At 35.0% G+C, this 20,199-nt stretch overlaps 1 protein-coding gene across 1 annotated transcript; it reads right to left on the bottom strand.

The window, feature by feature from the left end:
- Nucleotides 1–13,083: 13,083 nt before the first annotated feature.
- On the bottom strand, nucleotides 13,084–17,942 carry LOC111051974. Its single transcript, XM_039440768.1, has 2 exons — nucleotides 17,856–17,942; nucleotides 13,084–14,368 (listed from the first exon to the last, which is right to left on the bottom strand). The coding sequence occupies exons 1-2, from the start codon at nucleotides 17,918–17,920 to the stop codon at nucleotides 14,113–14,115; spliced, it is 321 nt and encodes a 106-aa protein (XP_039296702.1). The 5' UTR covers nucleotides 17,921–17,942; the 3' UTR covers nucleotides 13,084–14,112.
- Between the last annotated feature and the right edge of the window lie 2,257 nt (nucleotides 17,943–20,199).

A 20,199-nucleotide genomic window follows, 5' to 3' on the forward strand; every position in this document is an offset into this window, starting at 1 on the left:
TACAATTAATGTTTAGTAACATTTTCACCTGAAATTAAAAATAAGCTCGAAATTCGAGAAAATGTGATTATCCAATTATTGCAAACTGTTGGCAACTGTTGATTCTATTAAATGATTCACTATGAAGAGATAGCAGACCTCGTGTGTCTCCAGCGTTATTGCCCTGTCACCAGCTGGCTCAAATCTTTGAATAGTGGACTTGAGATGCGCAGGAACACTAGCGTCAGATGATCAATTTTAATAACGGCAAGGAAAGTTGTGTGAGTGCGCCACACCAGATTTTTATTTTCATACAAACCTGAAATGGTGGCTAATTCAAAAAGCTGTGATACAACAATCTGAATTTCAAAACAACAGAAATTGAGTTATTTGGTGGGTATTCTATTTCAATTTCCTTTAAAAATAATAGAAAAATAGAAATCCTATTTAAAAATGAGTAATTTCAATGGATTAATTCTGAAATAACTTTTCAATATTCTTTATACCGGTGGGAGTAGGTCTAACCTATACGGATAGGCTAACTGAAGCATGGATGAAGTCTAGGATGGTTAGTTATCAACTTTTGAAATGTCATTTCAGGTATTTTAATTTGTGTTTCTAATACGGTAATGTTTAAAAATTATTCCATTGTTTCAAAAATACATTTCAAATCAAATGGCGGCTGAGAATATGGTTTGTTCAGTTTTGTACAGTCACTGTCAAAAGTAAATATAAAATATTCTGGCAAATAGACAACATTGCAAAGCGAGAGAGAAATAGAGCTATCTGTTTTGTTGTATGATAGAAAAGGACAGCAACAGTCAATCGTACACTGCCATTATAATGTGGACCTCACTATAGAATACACAACTTATTGCATTGACATCCGTTCGAAACAAGAGCTGAAATATTATATTCATTTTGGAGCAAATTAATTGGGAAAGATTATGCTGTGAGTTGTCTGGTGTTCAAAAATAGCTCATTTTTCAGCCCGAATGACGCAAATGAATGTTAATGAGAATTTTGCATTTTGCATAAGTTTTTTTCATGTGCCAGTTTTGGAAGAACAGAAGAAGATGATGATAACCCAAAAATTGATAGAAGAAAAATGAGAAAGAGAAAAAGGAGAAGATGAATATCAAGCAGATGAGAAGAAGAAGAAAAGAGATGAAGAAAAAGGAATCTTATATTCAAACACGCAGTTGAATTTTGAAGAATAGCCCTTAACTGGTATGGTTTATTAGGGGTCACACTCAAGGTATGGGTGGGTCAAAAGTGACCCAAGATTTCAAAAAATTAAAAGTACACCTAGATGTATAAATAAATCTTCATATTCTAACCACAAAAAAAAAACAAAATTGTCTACTTGTTGTTCCAACACCATTTACACTATAAAATTGTTGTTTGAAAAATATTTATGTTAAAAAAAATGTGAAACTTGTCAACAATGTTAAATATTATTTGAAAAAAAAATCATGTTGAACAAAAGTCTCTCCCATTTTCTTTTGTGGTATATGAGTCGATCTCCAAATAACCTGAAATAATATCGTTTTCATCAGTTCACAAGAAACTGACATGGGTCGAAGTTATTGTTTTACAAAAAATCTTGCAGTTTGTATGGGAAAGTTCTCTCAACTTGTGTAAATCCCAGTTCTTCTATTGAATATCATATCCATGATTTTTTTCTGTGTTATATGAACTTTTAATTCTTCATAAAAAATCTTTACAATTTTTCTCGTACTGTGGACTACTTGACGGTATTGGATTGCATCATCATGGATTATTTGAAATCCACCAATAGGGGAAGATATTTGAATTTTATGCAAATTTAGAATCAGAAGTATCATCGAGAGAGAATAAAGGAAGACCAACTCCTCACTTGCTTGCCAGAGACCGACCAAGATGCAAACCATCATGAGAGCAATAGACTGATTCCCTCATAAGAATTAATTTTATTCATTATAAAGTTTAAATATTGAAAATAATTGTAAAAAGTAATGAACCCAACTCAGTGAAGTCGCTCCATGACGTGAGTTATTAATTCAAATATCCCCATTGGAGAGGATGACAACAGGCCACCAGAAGGCATAGGACACACGAGACAGATCCATGCCACATCTTTAAAATTTGTGAAAAATCTATGCACATGAGTTACAGAATATGATTTCTTGAGAGGGCCCTCAGTGCAACGAATTAATGAAAATTTCTTGAAGCTAGCTTGTTGAAGGTCTTCTTTAAAAATCAAGCTTGATTTGAACATAATTGCGCAAGTAGTATGAATAAGGAAAGAGACCTAATAAAATACAGATGAGAATTGAATATTAAATTATATCACTATTTAAAATATTAAATATGCTCAGTTAATGTATTCAAATATCAGTATTATTACTATAATAAGAATTATGGAAGCTCAAAGTTCATAAGATAAATTATTTATCTAAATTCCACTGACAGCCAAATGTATACCTTGAGATTTAATGTTTGAAGTTTCTAATATTATTGGAATATTGAATTATAAAATTCTAATTCGATAAGCAGAAGCGAGTAGAATGATTGAGCTATAGAAATTTTCAATATATATATTCTGATATAAAAATCATGAAAGTTATTAGTTGATGCTATTAAGCAGAATAAGAGTTCCAATTGAGACATCTGTGATATTTTTCTTGTATATTTTCTCATACTGTGTTTGCATTTATTGTTTCATATTTTTTTTTTGCTCGTTGATTCCATTGTAATTATATATTCATTGATTAAATACTGTATCTTTCACTTTTAATCCTGTATTCATGCATGACCAATCTTGTAATAGTATTTTTTATTTATAATTATTTACAAATTGGAAGAATTATGAACCAACTATATTCTTCATCAAATAAGTTGGATGGATAAATCAGCAATATACAGTATTGATCACTAAATCTTCAGAAATAATATGTTCTCAAGATTCATTTAAATGGTTCATCCAATCACTGAAATCAAATTGACTGGAATACAATTTTAATCTCAATTTATTGGGAAAAAAGATAAATACATCGTAGTTAATGTAGTTAGTTAATCAGTGTGGATGCGACAGGCACATAATGCCCAAAACTGCACTCCACAGTAGATCGTTGATCATGATGAGGAATAAAAGAGGACCTAATGATGTACCTTGAGGGACAAAAAATCAAATCAAATAAAATCAAAATTTTATTCACAATTCAAACAGTTGAGGGTCCTGCCAAACCCAAAGGTTGTTCGGCGGGTGCCCATTTACAGGAAAAAAATGAGTTACAAAAGATAAATGAATTTAGACAAAATAAATATTACACTTCAAAGATTTCAAGTAAAAAATGAAAGAAAACTGATACAAAATGCAGAAATAAAAAAAGAAATATACATCAGATTTTGATACAGAATTACAGTAATTAAAAAAGGGAAAAATGAAAATTAATTAGAAAGGTATGAAATAATAAGGGAAAAATTGTTTTACACAAGTAATAGTACATTTTTATCGTTGAGGCAGGCGGCAGTGACAATAAAAGGAAAATTTCAAAACTTCAGCCAGCAAAAATTGAAAAATACTAAATGCTGTCGTTTTTTTAACTTGACGTTTCTTAAATTATGAGTACGTTTGTAATATTATTAATTTTATAAATTGATTGTGCTGTTATCATTGAGAAACAACATTACATCCTTCTTAGAGTAATCACGAATATTTGGAGCTAGTCTGTTAAATAAGTAGGGAATTACATAATGTAGGGATCTTCTACCATAAATATTATTGAATCTGGGTACTACATATATTGACGGAGATCTTAGATTGTAGGGTGAGGGAGGAGTAAGGAGTCTATAGTATAAAGTTTATTTGTGGAGTATTACAATTTTGAAAATATAGAAATGTTTGGGCGTTAATGTATGATAGAATATTTGTAAGCTACGTGGGTTGTATGGATCAATATTGTTAACATAAGGAATTCTGGTAGTTATACATTTTAATGTTCTTAATTGTATTCGCTCAACTCTAGATAAAAGATAATCGGCTGCACTTCCCCATGATTCAATGCCATATCTTATTATTGGTTCCATCAAGGACTTATAAATCAGATATAGGCAGTCAGGGGTGATATTTTTATGCAAATAAAAGACTTTAGCGTTAAGCGCTTGAAGTTTTTTTGAAATGTAGTCTATGTGAGGACACCATCTCAGGCTGCTATCAATTATAATGCCAAGGTAACGGGTACTATTTACTAAAGTAAGAGACGGACAAGTGCAGATCTGAGAAGCAATCGCATGAAGGCAATGACAGCAGATATGTTTGCATATAGATCAGAATCACAACCAGCATATGACACAAATTGTTTTCTGTCCTTCAGATAAGATGCTATAAATCCTACAGTAGAATTCCAGAAACTACATATGTTACCTCTCACTGAGGACTGAACAGTATTTAGGTACCTTTTATTGGCTCCACGTATTTTGGCTTTCAATGAACACCTAATCAATATAAATCTATGATTATGAAAATCAGAATGTCTCCTCTTCCTTGCCATTCTGTTCTTGAGTTTTATTTCCCCAATTATTCCCCCTGTGAACCATAAGGGATAACCTTGCCTTTTTACAGGATTCCTTCTAGGTAAGCAACAATCAATGACAGAGAATAAAGTATTATAGAAATGATTTACAGCCTCATCAACATCTGTCATACAATAGAGAGAGGACCAATCGATATCATTCAAAATAGTGTACAAGTTTAAATAGTCAGCTCTTTTATAGTTATAAATAGGGTTATGAGAGAAATAATTGGAATTACGGCTTAAATTGAGATACAGTATGATAAATGTTAGTTCAAGAGCAGGATGATGAGCATCCTCGAAAACCAAAGGTGATGCATCCCGCTGGACACTCAAATCAATGTTGCTAAGTACTAGATCCAAAGTACGGTTCTTTACATTGAGAATATTATTCTTGAGCTCTAAGTTAAACAGTGTTGAAAAATTATTCAGTCTACGTGCACGTAAGGAACCAGTAAATAAGTTGTAATCAGCCGAGTTAATCTCAGGAAGATTAAAATCACCAACCATAATAATATTACCATCAATTAGGGAGTTAGGCAGAGCATTCTGCCGGGATTGGTCAAGTATTGTTACGCTCTGTGTTTCTTTTGATTTTTAGTGGTTTTTCTAAGTGTTTTCGTGAATTTGAATAGTGCGTCATGTAAAGCTGGAGCTCGTCTGTCGGATGAATGGACTGGATTTTTTAAAAAGTGGTAAATATAAAATGCGAGTTTAAAATTATTTAGGGTTAAATTACTGAACAGTTTTATTTTATTCGCCGGCCGGCTTATCACTGGTCTTCTTATCTCCTTGAATTCATGTACTGTTTCTCTCGAGTTTCATAGCCCGAAGTAGTGCCAGTCTGTTGATTCTTTTTCGTCAACTTTATCGGCTCTCTCTTACTTCGTACTTTCCATTCTTATCAGTAATTCTCAATATAGCTGCTTGTGAACGCTTTTCGACAATTCTTTCAACTTTACATCTCGTTCTATCTGTTTAACAAGCTATTGCAAAGTAAATTAATTTTCAACTAAACAAAAACACAGTTCTTGATAAATGAGACTGGGATTTGATGAAGGAAATCTTTCACTGGATTGCAGTACAATATTGCTTAGCTAAAATCCCCACAATACCATTTCAGTTGAAATTGCTGTAGCTGATATGGATACTTTGACAGCTATGTTTGAGAAATTTAAAGAAGATAGCAATTATGTTTATGCCAGTACATAGAAAATTATCAAGCAAGAGATAAGTGTGCTCAATCTCTCATCAATCATAGCCGAGACAAAATAGGAGAATCGAAGAGCTGGGCAGAGGAAACGAGAAGCTCAAACGAGAACTAAGAAAGCATAACACTGCCATTCAGAGTATTAAAAGAGAAAATAATCTGATATTCTACGGAGTTAAAGAGTCTGAAAACGAGACGCGAGAACAGGCCATGGGAAAAATCAGGGATTTATGTAATAAATAATAATAGTGGAACTCAGAATAGATGATATAAACTTTGTTAAAAGACTAGGCGTGAAAACTAATTCTAAAGTTCGTCCTATTATGTTGTTGTTGGTCTCTGGAGTTGAAAAATACAGTACTCTGGACAACTGCGGCAGGCTCAACAAATCCAAAATTTCCGTCGCTCGAGACCTGGATAAGGAAACGAGAGAGAAACACAGAGAACTAAATGAGGCACGAAAGCTACTAGAAGATAAGCACAATGTTAAAGTAAGAGTGGATGCTTTGGAGATCGATGGGAAGATTGTAAGCTACGAGGACGTTAAACGTGAATATATGCAATCTGATAATATGGGCGACCCATCGTTGCCGAACCTGAGAAAGAGGAATGGAGATGCACTACAGAGGCAGTCACGGAAAGTTAATTCATCGCAATCAAGCCAAAAGTCTGAAATAACACAGTTTTTTCGTCCCTCAGCCAATAACGCCGGCGATAATAATTAACAACTGCAATCCAAATACACACAAAACTGGGCCTAGAGTAATTAGTAATGATAGTGATTCAACCCTGAGTATTGTGGCATATAATGTAGCTGGAATCATGAACAAATTGAACAATATTGAATTCATATGATTCATTAAGACCTATGATGTGTTTTTACTATTTGAAACATTTATCGAGAATGAAGACATCTTTTTGAGATTTAAGATGATGCTCAGCGATTATGAGTTAATGTGGACTACTGTGATAAGGACAGCAAGTGGCGGTCGTGCTAGTGGAGGAACAATTTACGGCATTGGAAAAGATAAAAATCGTAAAGAATACATCAAATTCAAAACAACCTCTGATTATAATCTCATAGAATTGTGTTTTTGCTCACAGCGTTGTTACATCGTTCCTACTTACCTGAATTGTAATGGATGGCTGGATGACTTTACAAGGCTTAGAGATTTGTTGATGAAGAGCGGCGAGTCTGAATTCATATTGATTGGTGACTTGAATGGCAGGATTGGTAAAGCACAGGTCATACCAGAGGATGCGCTATCAAACTTGTCTTGTCTATTGAATTGTGATAGAAAATCAAAGGATCAAGCAATGAGCGCCCACAGAAGATAATTATTATCCATGTTAGATGATTATGGCCTTGTAATTTTGAATGGTCGTGCAAGTGAGGACGCTGATGGTGAGTTCACGTATATTGGACCTCAGGGCTCATCTGTGATCGACATATGTGCTGTTTCAGTAGATGATCTCCCACTTGTCAAATCATTTAAGGTGCTTCCAGAAATATTCTCCGATCACACAACCGATTCTCACAACAATACTCCTGCCAGGGGCGACCAGAACATCAGATATCTGCCCAGTACCTATCCGCAGAAAGCTTAAGAGGAGGCCAAATTATAAGTTCAAGTATCAGAAAGTGCTAGCTTCAAGAATTAATAGACGTCTGCAGTGGAATAATTCTGAGGGTGATCTGAAATTCCTGCTCTCAATAATTCAAGAATTTGCTTCTGTTGATCAATCAGATGGCCACTCAAGGTGTGAAGGGAGACAGTAATGGTATGACTTTGAATGTGAAAGAAAAAGAAGAGAATCGTTTCGTTTATTGAAGGTATTCAGGAGAGCAAACTCGGAAACAATCAGAGCAGAGTATCTTGAGACAAATAGAGCTTTAAAACAATCATGCGTGAGGAAGAGGGAAGATTTTTGGTGCCAATTGACAGAAAAATTTAAGGGAGTAGAAGATTCTTGTCAATTCTGGAAGCTTGTACATTGTTTTGGGAGGAAGAATTTTATTGTGGGAGTCAATATTGCATTGGAAGAGTGGGTGGCTCTCTTCAGCCGGTTGCTTAATCCTTCAATCACGGCAGACAAAGTACTATATGCAGCACCATGCTTCGGGGATGAAATTTTGAATGCACCGATTTCCCTTCAAGATCTCACCAATGTCCTTGAAAGAGTCAAAGAGAATAAAGCACCGGGTGAGGACCGAATAGCCTATGAGTTCTTCAAGTATGTGCCGGCCGTCTTTCTGGAAAAATTGGTGAAGATATTTAGTGAGCTTTTCAATTCTTCTGACATCCCAGAGAACTTCAAGGAATCCATCATATACCCAATCTTAAAAAAAGTAAACAGCAATGATACCGCAAATTATGGAGGCATTTCGTTTGGTAATACAGTAGCAAAACTATTTGCAGGAATATTGCTGGATAAGTTGGAGAAATGGGCGTCTTCCTGCAATATTTTGAGAGAGTTTCAGGCTAGCTTTCGAAAATCATACTCAACTATTGATAACATATTCAATGTTATGAGCATTGTGAATATCAAGCTGGCAGAGAAAGGGGAAAAAGTATATGCGTTCTTTGTCGATTATTCTGCTGCTTTTGACAAAATTGATAGAAATGCTCTGTTTTACAAACTCACTGAAATTGGAGTGTCACAAAAAATGTTGAATACACTGAAGAAGCTGTATGAAGGATCAACGTCAAGAGTATGGGGACAAGAGGGCCTCTCAGGAAAGTTTGAGACAGGTGCAGGTGTGAAACAGGGCTGTTTATTGAGCCCCCTACTATTCTCATTGTTTATTAATGATCTGGAGGAGTATTTAGATGGAGGGATCAGTGTGGGTGGCATTTGCATTAAACTCTTAGCTTACGCTGATGATATTGTTCTTCTGGCCCCAGATAGAGTATCAATGAGAAGGATGATAGCCAACCTGGAAACATATTGTGAGAGGTGGAATCTTTAGGTGAATCTTCGAAAGTCCAGAATCATGATATTTAGAAGAGGTGGTAGGATTAGTAGGCATGATGCTTGGAGATATAATTAATGAGCCAATTAAAGTTGTTGGAAGCTACAAGTACTTAGGAGTGAATTTGTCATCTCAACTCTCATTGAGTCGGCACTTTAAGGAGAAAGCCTCTGCTGCAAAAATTTCTTTGAACGTGTTTAACGGGCTCCTAGCACAGAATAATATACAATTCAAGCAGAAACTTGATGTTTTTGAAGCTGTATCAAGATCCATTATATGCTATGGAGCACAAGTTTGGGGAGGAAGGATGGTTGATGTGGTGGAAAAAGTGCAACGGCTCTTCCTGAAAAAAGTCTTCAACCTGCCATTGTGGGCCCCTGACTATTGTTTATTCCTTGAAACTGGAGTTAGCCCACTGCTAGTCCACACTTTGAAGCTGCATCTCAAGTACGTACACTGATGTCTGAGCCTACCCGATCACAGATACCCCTGCATACTAATGAAGAAGGTGATAGAGAAGAAGATCTTTATATATAAAGACTGGCTGGAGCTACAAACTGTCTTCGGCATCCCTGCTTCTAGCATTCCATCGTGCAACGTGCTGGCGGTGGAGAACAGGGTGAAGGAGGGGCTCAGCGAGAGCTTCGGAAGGAGAAGGATGCGCAGCCAGAGATGTTCAATCTACCCTGAATTGGCAAACTTCACGGATTACATTCATCATCAGGGTGACTTCACACTGGTGAAGTGGTTCCTGAAGGCTAGAACTGAGCTCATCTGACTGAACAAATATTTGTTCATTATGCAACATGAAAGAAGAAGAAGACGTACCACACTTCATTGCAAGATGTCCCATCCTTTCTGAAATTCGGAGAAGACAACTGAACAACAGTATCCTCACAACTCAGGAGCTGAGGTTAAGACTAAACGGGCAGGACTGGGAAGCTGTAGGCCGGTACTGCAGAGAAGCGTGGCAGTACAGATAATCTCTTGTGCAGGAATACAACTTTTGAAGAAAGACATTAATATTGTAATTGAAAAAAAGTTAATTTATTGCATGTATGTCAATTCCAATAACTCCTCCTGATGACACTTTGCCATGGAGATCTGCCTACAATTAAATATACAATAATATTATGTAATGATTTCTTTGAAATGTTCAATAAGGGCCTTTATTTATTCATTTATTCTATTACCATCATTCAACCCATTGAGACTCTCAACATGATCATAGAAATTTTCAAAAATACACATATTCAAAGCAGGCGGAATATAAACAACAATCAAAAATACATTACAATAACCGAAATTTAGTTTGACACACAAAGACTGGAAACCCTCACCACGGGAAGAAGCTACCAATTCAGAGCTATAGCAATCTTTCACAGCTACAACAACTCCCCATCCTCTTCTTCCGTCATTTGTTAAGTCATTAGGATATATAGATGTATACCTATTATCAAATAGCTCTTGGTCGGATATATGAGAGTGAAGCCAAGTTTCAGACAAACCTATAGCATTGAAGTTCTTAATCCATTAACATTTTGATAGTAAAAGCTCAATTCAGACATTTTACCAAGAAACAAAAGCTACAAATTGGATGAAAGTTGATATTTTATCGACTATAGTAAGGAAAAAAATTTAAATACTTATTATGTCCAAATATATACAACAAATTAAATGTTTGTAAGTAAGCTCAATTCAATATAAATGGGCCGACAATATATTTATAGTTGAGTCTCCACAGTCATTTAATAATAACCTGCTTTAATCAATCAGATTGGTGAAAGTAGATAACGATAAAAAATTGATAATCCAGATAAGAAATGAAGAGTGGAACAGGGTTTCAAGTAAATTTTACTTACTAGAAAGATATAAACAAAAATGACAGCACTGATTGTATATGTAAATGAAATGAAACAATAAAACGGTAGTATCGTTTCTGCCTATTTTCTATCCATTGAGCAAACTTCACTCACGAGAAAATAGAAACACACTTTGAATCCGACTCTCCAACCACATTGATAGAGAATCTACAAATTTATTAAATCAAAATTACTTCATGTAGATTGTCAAAAAAAAATCATTGCTGAAAAGAAATAATAATAATTAGAAATTCAGTGATAGCAGAGCAATTAGTTAATTTTAAATCCATTGACTACCTAGAACTATCATTTTCAATGATACTCATCTTTACTCTTCTCCATATTCTATCAAATTGTTTCGCCTATCAAATATGATATAGAACTTTACTCAAAAACTTCAGAAACAAAATAGTTTGAAGTAACATGATAATTTATTGAGGGGATACGGAATTCAATGTTAACATACCTTATAACCATATTACATAGTATATTATCTATCATTTTCAGCAATGCTAATCATTTTTTCATATGAATATGAATAAACCTCTCCGGTGTGGCCGTTTTAATCCAGAGAAATTCATACACATTGTGATGAATTCTTTTAGTAAATCTCATGAAAGGAGAGAATTAACTAGAGAAATCATAATTACCCTTAAAAAAAAAGGTTTGCCAAATGAACAGTTAGCGCCCGAGCGATGAGGCTTTCTTATCAACAGCTGAGTATAAGATAAGAGTACCATACTACGCATTTTTTCAAAGAATTATTCAATAATTTTATAATTATTTCGCAAATAAATCACAAATCATTTATGAATTGCTCATTGAACTTTTTTGGAGGTTACACTTTTGTTTACAATTGATCAGATGTTTTGTAGCAGCTCAGACACAGCTGACTGACTCAATATTATAAATGCCATGCCAGGTTTTCATGCAAGCTATAATAATATTTCTAAAATTAAGAACTATTGAAAAAGGATGAAGAATTCCAAATAGAAAAATAAAATGTATGTATTATTGTTAAAATTATTTATTACTCACGAAATTACATTATAATGTTGAATGTTGTTATAACGAACTAGGTCATAGCATGAATATTTTATCACTGATAAAAGCAGCAAAAATTAATTATAATAGTTCCGAATATAATGAGAATTGTATAGAAATATTAAATTATAAATTATTGATTCAACTGAGTCACATGGTGAATGAATCTCTTTGGCAAGTCTAAGCCAATCATATGTCATAGAAATGGCACCAGAAGTGTTTGAAAATCTCTTGAAAACAACATATATTAATCTGTTATCAGCCAGCAAACTAGCCTTATCATATATGCTAGTGCATGTACACTGTAGAGGGGAACTCTATCTAGAGAATTAAGCAATTTACAAAATTATACAAATTAAGTTATTATTGTAATCAAAGGAATTATATGTTACTGCTTGCCACTGACGTCATGCCTACATCATAATCATTCTACCAATGGCAAATTTTTATGCAAATTAATTACACAGAGATTCTCAGAAAAAGGTTCTAGCCAAAGGTTTAGAAGAAAGCAAGACACTTCCCTTTTAGAATCCTCACCGTTGAGACCTTGTTAAAAAGTTACCAAAGACCTATTAGTGAAATTCTGCTCGATTTTTGTATTTTTTATCTGTGAGCCAATATCTTAGGCTAATTTATCTATTATTTTGTAAATTTATTCATCAATTGATTATTCTAGAAATTCAAATTTAATTATATAATTATTAATTTTTTATCTGTGAGCCAATATCTTAGGCTAATTTATCTATTATTTTGTAAATTTATTCATCAATTGATTATTCTAGAAATTCAAATTTAATTATTCTCTAATTTAATTTGGTGAAGGAAATATTTAATTAAAATTCCACATGTGCTAAGACCGAAGCCTGGACCAGCTACTGATCATACAAAATTTGTTCCAAAGGAACCACAACTGCCAAGAGGATTCATGTAAGTTTTTTTTTCTGGGGCCCCAATCTTCGCTTCGAAAGAGAATATAGTGCAGAAAAATATGAACATTTTCTCTGTTAAAGTAATGGCCATACTGACAAGCACTTATAACCATTAAGATCCTAGATTTTATCTGGTATAGAATTTATAAGAACTTGTACGGTAGTTGATTAACTATCCTCCGCTGCCAGAACCACGACCTTGAGTAATTTTAAAAATCTTTTATAATTTGTTTTCATTATTTGAAAAAAAACTGTTAAATTTGTCAATTATAAAATCATGCGAGCACGAGCAAATTTCTAATTATTTTGTCAATGTTAAACTATTCTCAATCTGTAATCCAAGCTTTTAATCTGCACTGTCAAATTATATATTTTATTATATTATATTTCCACTTTGTCAATTAATCTTCTGAGTTCGATTATTTCTTAAGCCTGTCAATTATTATGTCTGACATTATCTATATTATCAAGAACAGATCAAGTACGATCGTTGAAATAATTGATTCAACCTGGATATTGGAGCAGATCTAAGTGGATGTAGTGTGTGGGGTCAGATCGAGATTACCTATTCTCTGTCCTTACCTGCTCATATATCAGCTTTTATCTGTTACCAACTTCGGCTTGGGAGCGAATTTTTTGACTGTATGGCAGATGCAGCTGGAGATTATATAATTTCCTACAATAGAGCATAAAGCCCGACAAGACTCTGTTCTCGAAGTATATTCCAAATGATCTCTGGTCCTCAGTACCCTATCTTAATCCTTCGGAACTTATTAGAGACACAGTCCTGTAGATTATCTACATCGGGATTTTTGCTCGACCTGTATGATTTTATATGCTGTTTCATCACAGGTAATAGTTTCAAGATATCTATATTCAGGGTTTAGCGACCGCTACACTACCTCTGAAAATTTTATTATTATACATTCAGTCATAAGAAGAATCAAGGGTGAGCGAGTGTTTATGCCTCCCACGATTCAGACGATTGTATCGAATCTTGTAATGACTCAATCAGTCTGGTGTTCACTTAGCGTCCACGCGCACATTTTCAAATTCCTAGCCTCAATACTGGTGACTCAGTACAAGATTCGTTATACGTGTGTCGACCTAACCTTGGAGGCGATAGTAATTCCCCCAAGAAGAGCTTCACACAATTTGGCTCGTAATGTGGGGCTATTTGTACTCCACAACATTAAGAAATTACAGGGTATTCAGCTATCAAGCTGGAGAGTGGGGAGAATATACTTAGGATACACATACAGAAGATTCAATAAAAAGAAAAAAAAATCACTTCCATACCCGTGAATTATACACACTCATTGCAATAATTGATTTCCATGCACAACACTATCATGGCCTTTTGAGAACTGAGAGACCACTCTCCCGTTCAGCCTCCAAAACACAACACCATCACGGCCCCACACATTTCTAAAACCAAATCTTCCACACATTTCTCTAAACAAGACACATCGCTTCATAGTGAGATCCTTATACATGGATAAGCTGGAACCCCTCAATTGGCGCCTGTTTGGAATAACTAAATTCCTCTTCTGATAGCTTACAAACTTGATGAGTATCTGTCTGTGGCGTGGCTCACGCCGCCGGCCGGAGCAGGGGCGATCGGGCGACTGACACGGTGGCATCTGTCAATGTTGGCTGGCACAATCCCGACCTTCAGCTTGTCGTTGAGCAGGCTAACGATGGCTCCAGTCACATCTTCTCCTTCGCCCTCAGGAACACCGGATAAACGAATATTATTTCTCCTGGAGTATTGAACCAATGGCGGCTTGTTGGGGGAATCAAGTACTGCCCGGCTGTACCAAAATATTCTAATACAAAATAATGTTTTTATAATAAGAATAAGTAAATAAAGTTCCCAGAATATTCATAAGGTTACGATTATTTATTGTTCAATAACTTATCATTAATCTCATTAGCTGAATCTGAATAAGGCTGGCTGTGAATATGAAATGTGAAGCATTTTGTCGCTGGTGAGTTTTGTTGTTGTCCCATATTACTGAGATATTCGTTCTGAGCTGCATTTTGCTCAGGGGATGCCGTGTTCTATTTTGCAGTACTGACCTTGGTCGCTACAGGAGTACTATACACACGCGATGCCATGGAAACGATATATACATACTCTTATAGACTCTACATTAGTGAAGCATATAGGTACTGCAAGACGAGTTGGAGCATCCCCTTACTACCAACCTTGCAATATGAAAATGCAGAACATAACGTAAAAACGAGGAATGTGTTTTGCAAAAATTCTATCGGTCAGGTTGGCACAATCGAAGTTTTGAAAGCGCTCGGTTGAAGAACCACATGTCTGCTGTTTACAGTTTGAGGTTATCATAAAAATCTTGAAAACAACACGGTACACATCGCGCTGATTCTTATTATTGAGAATTATTTATTCTATTGAACATTATTCTATAAATATACCGGTGTAAATGATGTATCTGTGGAAGTAATAGTGTTAGTTACAGTTAGTGTAGTGTTTTAATCTTGTAGTGTGAATACTGAATAGTAGTTATATTATGGAACCATCAATAGATTTAGTTTGAGCTCTCTTAAAGACACCATTCTTCAAGTGGACTGATAGTGACAAAAAAGACCAAAGTGAAGACCCACTATAAAATCAGGAGAACTGGGAGCTCAATTAAAACACATCAGCCCTCAAGCATTTCATTATCAAAACATTGTATTATAGTATAGCATAATACAGGGTCATAGTATTGAGTCGAAGCAGTATTACAACCTCTTCAACATCTATAATTGTAAAGCCAGTCAATGCAGTGGCGAAGATTGCCAATTGATAAAGAAGCAGCAGTTTGCAGCAATTGATAGCAGAGTTTGGTATAAGCTCCTCGAAGAGCTGGTAAGAACCGTATGGTGTCCTTATTTCAGCAGGTGTCAAAATATCAAAAATATTCAAATTTCACATGCTCTACCCCCAGACTGCCAGCTTTGCACATGTAGGTCAAATACAACATTGCAATATCTTCTCTATGGTTTTTGAGATATCCGTTCTTGAAGGTGTGACATTAAAAAAAAATCACATTTGCCACCATTTTTTTTCTATTTTTGCTCATAAATTTCTTCAAAAATTGACGGGAAAAAACCATTCTGATTATAAGGTTATAGAGCATTGAATGCTCTTCAATTTGATGTATGATTTCACGCTTTCACAAATACCCCTACACCTTTAGCAGCAGCTTTAGTGTTGAGTGTGAAATCTCCATTGCTGCAAAAATTGATCGTTTGACAATGACATTTGAAGTGGGTGTCTGTGACACAATTTTTGAGTTTGCTGCTCAATGTGGACTAGGTAGTAGGTGAACATAGCAAAAGTGTGCATCTTTATCCCTTCTGTTGAAGGTGTTGAACCGTTGAGTTGACACTTGTTGCAGCAATGAGAATTTCATATTATATGACAGTCGATTCCTTAGGATACATATTTTTGAGTTTTATGCAAGAAACCAAAAAATGGTACCTTTGAACCACCCCCAACCCCTTAGCACAGGTGGTAGGGGTGGGAACTTTTGATTTGTTCACCTCCTTACTACCCTAAACAGAACTGTGGGGTCAAAAGTTGTCTTCCCAACTCTTCCCTCTATAACCTTTCCTTGACTGGACTATGTTACCGGTATGACTGGGTCAAGCGTGACCCAGTCAACAATTATTCCTGTACCTCAAATAGTCTTTCTGTATAATACTGTAATAGGGCCCAAGAATCATTTATGGAAGAAATACTAATAATATGGAATAGTACTAACTTGTTTAGTCTATGGATGGGTCAAAAGTAACCCAGAAAATAAAGACCAAATTCACAACTCACGGTATGGCTGGGTCAAAACAGACCCAAAACGCTCATAAACAGCAAACGGCGCGCACGAGCTGTATGAGCATGCTGGCGCTTTAATAGAGTAGAAGGAGTAGGAGAATACATGGAGGGAGAACATGATCGACAGGAAAATTCCTGCACTGTATAATTATTGTGGGTGAAAAATTGGTCAAACTGGGTCAAAAATGACCCAGCCATACCAGTAAAGGGATAGACAAGCTATCTCATTATCATCCGGTTACAAAAACAACAGCTGAATCAATTTGGTAGCAAATCAATAAATTGCAACGATTATGCTGTAAGTTGTCTAGTGTTGGAAAATATCTTATTTTTCAGCCAAGATGACGCAGATATGTTAACTATTTGTATTATATTTTCTTGTATATCCTACTCTAAGAAAAACAGAATAAGATAAGAAGATGATGATGAATGATGAAGTAGGAGAGAATAAAGAAAAAAAAGAATAAGAAGAAGAGAAATATTAAGAAGAAGAAGAAGAAAAAGAAGGAGAGATATAAGAAAGAGAAGAAGAAGGAGGAGAAGAAGAAGAAGAAGAAGAAGAAGAAGAAGAAGAAGAGAAGAAGAAGAAGAAGAAGGAGAGAAATAAGAATGTGAAATTAGAAGATAGAATAATGAGGCAATTCCTTTGCTATTTTTCTTCCAAATTTAGTTGATGAAACTATGTGCTCCATTTCTCAATTCGTTGAACATGGAAGAAGAATTTAGTAAAACAATTACTTCCCAAAATCTCTAAAAACATCCTGCAGAGAAATTCTACCAAAAAATGCTTGTAACAGTTGCAGTTAATTTATCAAGTTTGTTTTCCTTGTCACTAATCGACTTTACAAGATTCAACTATCCTACCAATGAGTATAGCTTTAGCGAGGTCCACGTCATAATGGCAGTGAAGAAAGATAAGAGAGTAACGTTGCTCAACCTCTGTTTTCTATGAACTGTAGCTGATACAGGTTTGTTAATGTAATATTATCTGTTCATTCTCGTTTGAAATAATCGATAACTATATTTTATCAAGCAGGAAATTATATTTTCAACTATTTCATAATAAATTTTCATAATCATAATCAAAATGAGATATTTGTTGATTAATTATCAATTCTACATTGCTAAGGACGATCTGGCAACAGAGCGAAGCAAGAAACAGATAGTGCTATCCGCTTTGTTGAAAGATAGACCATTGCTATCTAACACTGACATTGAACGTGGACTTGACTATAGTAATAATTTTCTATAATAATTACTCAATTGACAAATTCTACTGTTAGACTCAGATACGCACAAGAAAAAAATTAAGTTGATAGAAATGTTGAAGAACCATTGTGAAATACAGTACAGTATGTGAAAATAGGTAGAAGTAGTGAAAATAGTTTTTTCAATATTTCAAAAATAGGTGAGGAAGAGTGGAAATTGATGAGAATGTGTCAAGTGGAACTTACCCATTGTGAGGGATGGCCAACAGGAGTAAGACCAGCAGAAAGTCGCCAACACTGCAATCACCCATTGCAACAGTATAAACTGCTTCAAGAAAGCAACAAGTTGGAAGCAACTGAATGAGTGACAGTGAGCATCTCGATATACACTAGAGCTCTGACAATGAAATCTGTGCCAAACTCAGCTTTGTAATGCGCATGAGTGGCTAACGTATTCATTGAATCAGTTCCGTTCTCTACGATAACGGTTGCTGAGCAGTATAAGGCATAATATTGACCAAGCGAAGTGAGGTCTAAGATTCAAGTCGACGGTTTGGCATTTCTCTTAATGTTTGAATGTTTAAATGTTTATATGTTGGGTATTTACAGCGAAACGCGGTAATAGATTCTCATGAAATTTGACAGGTTTGCTCCTTTTTTAAATGCGCGTCAACATATATACAAGGTTTTTGGAAATTTTGCATTTCAAGGATAATATAAAAGGAAAAAGGAGCCTCCTTCATACGCCAATATTAGAGTAAAAATCAGACTATAGAATTATTCATCATAAATCAGCTGACAAGTGATTACACAGATGTGTGGAGAAACCAGTCTATTGCTGTATTTCCATAAGGTCCATAGTTCCAATCAGGTACTTGTGGATGAGAACACCATGAATAAAACAAACATATTTTGATCAAAAGACGAAACGTTTACCTCTCAACCTACTCTTCTACTTTTGAAACATCAACTAATAAACATTTCCTTTCAGGTTATGTTATCATCTCCCATATTACTAGTAGCTCTGTGAACAGTAGACCTCATGCAGTATACTCATCCACAAGTATCTGATTGAAACTATAGACCTAATGAAGATACAGCAATAGACTGGCTTCTCCACACATCTGTGTAATCACTTGTCAGCTGATTTATGATGAATAATTCTAAAGTCTGATTTTTAATCTAATATTGGCCTATGAAGGAGGCTCCATTTTCCTTTCATATTATCCTTGAAATGCAAAATTCCCAAAAACCTCAATATACGTTGTAAAGCGGTATTTTACTCGCCTCACATACGTAGAGTATATAGTATAGTGAATATTGCACTGAATCAACGGTGTTGAGGATATAAAGTTTGTAACAGCGCGCGTGGACGCTAAGTGTACACCAGACTGATTGGTTCACTACAAGATTCAATACAATTGTCGGAATCGCGGGAGGCCTAAACACTCGCACACCCTTGATTCTTCTTATGACAGATTGTATGCTGATGAAATTTTTATATGTAGTGTAGCAGTCGCTAAACTCTGAATACTGAAGTCTTAAAACTATTACCTGTGATGAAGGAGCATACAAAATCATACAGGCCGAGCAAAAATCCTGATGTAGATAATTTACGGGACTGCATCTCTAATAAGTTCCGAAGATTAAGATAGGGTGCAAGGACCAGATATCGTTCGGAATATATTTCGAGAACAGAGTCTTGTCGGGCTTTAAGCTCTATTGTAGGAAATGATATGATCTCCGGCTGCATCTGCTGTACAGTTGATGTATTCGCTCCTAAGTCAATGTTGGTAACAGATAAAAGCTGATATATGAGCAGGTAAGGACAGGGAATGAATATCTCGATCTGACCCCACTCACTACATCCACTTAGACCTGTTCCAAAATCCAGCTCACTTCAATTATTTCACTGATTGTATTTGATCGGTTCTTGATAATATAGAACATATCAGACACTATAATTGACAGGCTTAAGAAATAATCGAACTCAGAAGACGAATTAACAAAATTGGAATATATTATAATAAAATATATGATCACACAGTGCTGATTCAGAATTTGATTTACAGATTGATGATAATTTAGCATTAACAAAAGAGTTAAAAATTTTCTTGTGCTTGCATGATTCGACAGAATTTTACAATTGATAAAATTTAATAGTTTTGAAAAAATAGTGAAAATAAATTATAAAATATTTCTAAAATGCTCAGAGTCGTGGTTGTGGCAGCGGAGGATAGTTTATCAACATCAAGTTCTTATAAATTCTATATTGAATAAAGTCTAGGCTCTTAATGACTAATAAGCGCTTGTCGGCGTGGCCAATAATTTAAAGAAGAAAAAATTTATATTTTCTGCACTGAAATATTTTCGAAGCATAGATTGGGGCCCCTTTAAACTTAGAACTCACGTGAAACTCCTTGACGGTCGTGGTTTTCTTCTTAAGATCAAAATCATTTGATTGGCGGTTGGTCCAAGCTTCGGTCTCAGCACGTGGGGGATTTTTAATTTAATATCTCCTTCACCAAATTAATTAAGGGATAATTTACCTTTAAACTTTTGATTTATCGATTGATGAAAATAGATTTAT

The sequence above is a fragment of the Nilaparvata lugens genome, chromosome 14 (assembly GCF_014356525.2).
Source record: "Nilaparvata lugens isolate BPH chromosome 14, ASM1435652v1, whole genome shotgun sequence".
Taxonomy (NCBI): Eukaryota; Metazoa; Arthropoda; class Insecta; order Hemiptera; family Delphacidae; genus Nilaparvata; species Nilaparvata lugens.

Coding starts and splice junctions, on each gene's coding strand:
- LOC111051974 (XM_039440768.1), bottom strand. CDS start 17,920: ATGGGTGATTGCAGTGTTGGCGACTTTCTGCTGGTCTTACTCCTGTTG. Junction 14,369..17,855: donor TTGGCCATCCCTCACAATGG/GTAAGTTCCACT, acceptor ATTTTGGTACAG/CCGGGCAGTACTTGATTCCC.